The 3,705-nt window shown below is 41.3% G+C and overlaps 1 protein-coding gene across 1 annotated transcript; it reads left to right on the top strand.

Annotated features, from left to right (window-relative positions):
- Nucleotides 1–1,347: 1,347 nt before the first annotated feature.
- Nucleotides 1,348–1,640, top strand: LOC108574024. The gene is given in 2 exon segments (XM_017936520.1): nucleotides 1,348–1,462; nucleotides 1,465–1,640. Coding segments are annotated over 2 exon segments (291 nt in total).
- Nucleotides 1,641–3,705: the final 2,065 nt, after the last annotated feature.

Below are 3,705 nucleotides of genomic sequence, written 5' to 3'. Positions count from 1 at the left end.
TGAATCCTTAAATACTTTATCCCAGACTAAATAAAAACATCGTTCAAACCCCCCTGTCCCAACCTGTTCACCGACTGATTTCGTATATTTTCTGAATCAATATTGAACCTTCCGCGTGACCTTGGCACAACAGGTAGGTTAGTTAGATCGAAACAGGTCTTGCACGTCATTTTTTTCCCCCTTTACATTTTTACGGACTAGACGAATTATGGTCATTTGTTCTCGATATCAAATTTATGTCCATCAAAATCTTTCATCTTAATGATCGATGAGCCAGTTTTCAATACCGGGCCAGCTCTAGTACGCGATGCAATTTGCATATCAATAGAAACACAGTGAGTCAACGAAAATATTTTTTCAGTTGCCAACTTGCATGCTCGCTCACTCAATTCTGTTCGGTCTTCATTTCTTTTTTTTCACAGATTAACAGGTGGATTTCAAGATTTAATTTCTTTTAAAACATGCTTTATTATATTTTAAAAACAACACTGTAACGTTAAACAATTTTCTCCATACTAAAAAATATTTACAAACTATTTTCTTCCTTTAATCCGTGCACCATCTCGAATAACGACGTAACAAGATCGTTATCGATATCTTGCGATTTTCCAGAGAAAGTCGTAAAATTGTGAAAAGTGTTGCCCTCGTGGATGAAAGAGCTCACTTCACGCATTAAGGACAATTTCGTCGAAATCGTCTCAAGAGTTTCGTTCTTGAGAGTAAGGTGATTCCGTAGGTAAGGTTGCCAGAAAGGTCGTAGTGAAAAAATAATCAAAACGTCTGTGGGCCCGTCACAATTAACATAGCTGGCAATAAAATGGAAAATGTACGAGTACACACGTCACAGCGAGTCTAAATATTCGATTTCAACCATGCCACTTACGAATCCTTCGACTGTTCTCGCTCTTGAGTTAAACGTTGCCACTTAAGGGTCGAACTTGCGCCACTTTCTATTTCTAAAAGACACGAAACACTCTTTTCATCACGCATCTTTTCAGAATGAGGCAAAAGACCTATTTATATTAAAATAATGAATAATAAAATAAACTTTATTTCATGATTCTTGTTTTCATTGGATCCCAAAGATCTGTTAAAAAGAATAGCAACAAATACAATTAATCGATAGCAATAAAAAAGCATAAAATAACCTAAACATTTTTCGATACTTTTTTTCGAACACATTCGTTCCGTGAACATTCTCCTAAAACAATTCGCGGTTTGTGGGTTAGGTTTATAATTCATTTTTGTCAGGGTATATTTTTAACCTCTTCGATCTTCACTGTTCTCGAACTACAACTGCACCTGCGTTCTTATCAGCGGACAGAAACGCATTACCACACATTACGCATGTTCCGTGTCGCGTTTTTTCTTTGTTATCGAACACGGACCAATTTCGGCATCCGAATTTCGGTAAAGCACGCCGCGAAGAACATTTGTTTCGGCTTAGAAGGGGGTCTACACCCTATAGGTGGTTGCCACGAGAGAACTTCGACCCTGACCATCTGGAACGACTTAAAAACACCGAGAATGAAGGAGAAACAAGGATGAACCTTTTGAGGTGTCCTTTTCTTTGGCCTCGTGCCCTTTTCGTGTCCACCTTCAGAGATATACGTGCGCAGAAAGGAACGAGTCGGATCTGAAAGAGCTGGTCAAGACTAGGCCGCATCTCTATTGACACTGTGGCTAGATTAACTCGTAAATGGGTCTAGATTAACCTGTGGATTATGGATTCTATGTTAAACAACGCCACCAGTTACTAGGCGGGAAAAAAGGGAAACCGTTCGGTGATGATTTGAAAGTTGCCATTTGCCGGGACCTCCATCAATCCGTGGATTAGATAGTTTTAGTCGAATAACGCCACCAGTCGATCCGTCGGATAATCGTCCTCATTGAGAAATCCCAGTCTAATTTGGAAACTCCAAATTCTTGACTTCCTACCCCTTTTGCGAGATTTCTGTTAACCGACACTGAAACACATAGTATACTTCATTATAGGACACGATAATCTATTTTTTAATTTACATACGCTTTATCTTTCTATAAAAATATAGTCTGGATTTACGCAGTAGCAATTAACTGCATAAATCGAGGATTGTGTGCATATCGAAAGGTTCTTCAAGAAAGAGGAAGAGGTGGAGGAAGTTCGAAAGACCGAAGTGAAGAAGACGGAAGGAGAGAGGCCGGAAAGAACGTGGAGAAGGAAGAGGGTTCGATGGTGAACAACATCAAAGGCAAGCGACAACGGATACGCGTAAACCTTGGAGCTGCGAATGCCGAAAAACCGACAGAAATTCGAGGTAACTGAGCCGTTCTCGGGAAAACTCATCAAAGAGCCGTGGACGGATAAATGTAACCGGCCGTTTAGCGTGAACCCCTCGCTAATTTTAATTGCCGCCTGATTTACGTCTCGATATGTTCCTTTTCGCTCATTTATTTTTTTCACGCGCTGCAAGCGCGAAGATCCCCCACTCCTCGATACTTTCAGCACACATGGACAGAAGTCGCGCGAGGAACTCACTTCGTGGCCCTGCGAACGCCACGACTCGACGGAAAAAATGATAAATGTCTTGAAGACAAGCTAATACGGATTACCGTGATTTGTCGGTACAGTAGGGCGACGATTTATCACGAAATTTAATTGCAGATGCCGCGAAGGTCCTCCTATGTGTTTACCTCATATACGAGGTCTTAACCTGACTTTTTACGAGTCGTGGATTCTTGTGGACGCCACGCGTCTTGTGTAATGCGACGTCGTAAATGTTATAAGTGAAATTGAAGCAATAAATACTGTTCATATGTACAAGGTGTTTATGGGTTATCCTACAATTAAGGGACAGTGAACATGTAAATGCTGGAAGAAGGAACAAATTTGTATCATACGTTTTCTCGAAGATCATATTCGTCGATCGATATTCGAGTTCCACCTTTTCTCCCCTATGTCAGAACTAGGTTCCGTTTTCCATGCCATCGTGCGGCTATTCTACCTTTCCTATGCATTCAGAAGGACACGGAAGCGACGTAAGTGCGGACGCAATATTCAGTTTGGTTTGATGCCACAGTCCGTCACCCCTGCGGCTGTTTTCACACAAAACAAAGAAACCCATCCCCTCCTCATCCTTATTTTCTCGTTCCTGTCGTCTGTCTCCCTTTACGAAGGGCGGCACTTCACCCCACCTAACCACCCTTTTCTTCGGTCGACCTACGCCTTTCTTCGATCGTGGTCTCGAACGTATGCGAAATTCAGGGCTGCGGATATGGATGTTAGGGGAGATGGGAGCGTCGTTACCATTGGTTCACCGGATAGTCTTATAATTACGAAAATGGTGGAACCGCGGAATAGACGAGAGCAAAAGTGTTTCACGGAAGTATGCAGTATGTTTTGTAGGAATATATACGTAAGAAGTGGCATGTTAGAACTGAAGTATGACTTGAAGATGAATGTTTGTAGGATGGTACAAGGGAAGAGAAATATTCGAACGTGATTCGTGTTTTTCAACATGTAGGTATTCTATCAGATTACGTATATATAATGTTGTAATGTTAATAAATTGCAAAAACTATAAGTAATGAAATATCGCCCAATAAAAAGCACTGAAGTTAATTTTTTGCGATCTCATCGGTTTGACCGTATTACCAGGGTCCTTCAAACACTTCCAAGAGAGGGGGAGAATGAAGAACGACTGTACTCGCCGTCGTCGCCGGAGA

The sequence above is a fragment of the Habropoda laboriosa genome, unplaced genomic scaffold (genome assembly GCF_001263275.1).
Source record: "Habropoda laboriosa isolate 0110345459 unplaced genomic scaffold, ASM126327v1 scaffold145, whole genome shotgun sequence".
NCBI lineage: Eukaryota > Metazoa > Arthropoda > Insecta > Hymenoptera > Apidae > Habropoda > Habropoda laboriosa.
The sequence above is the reverse complement of the archived record's forward strand: the minus strand, read 5'-3'. Positions and strand labels throughout refer to the sequence as shown.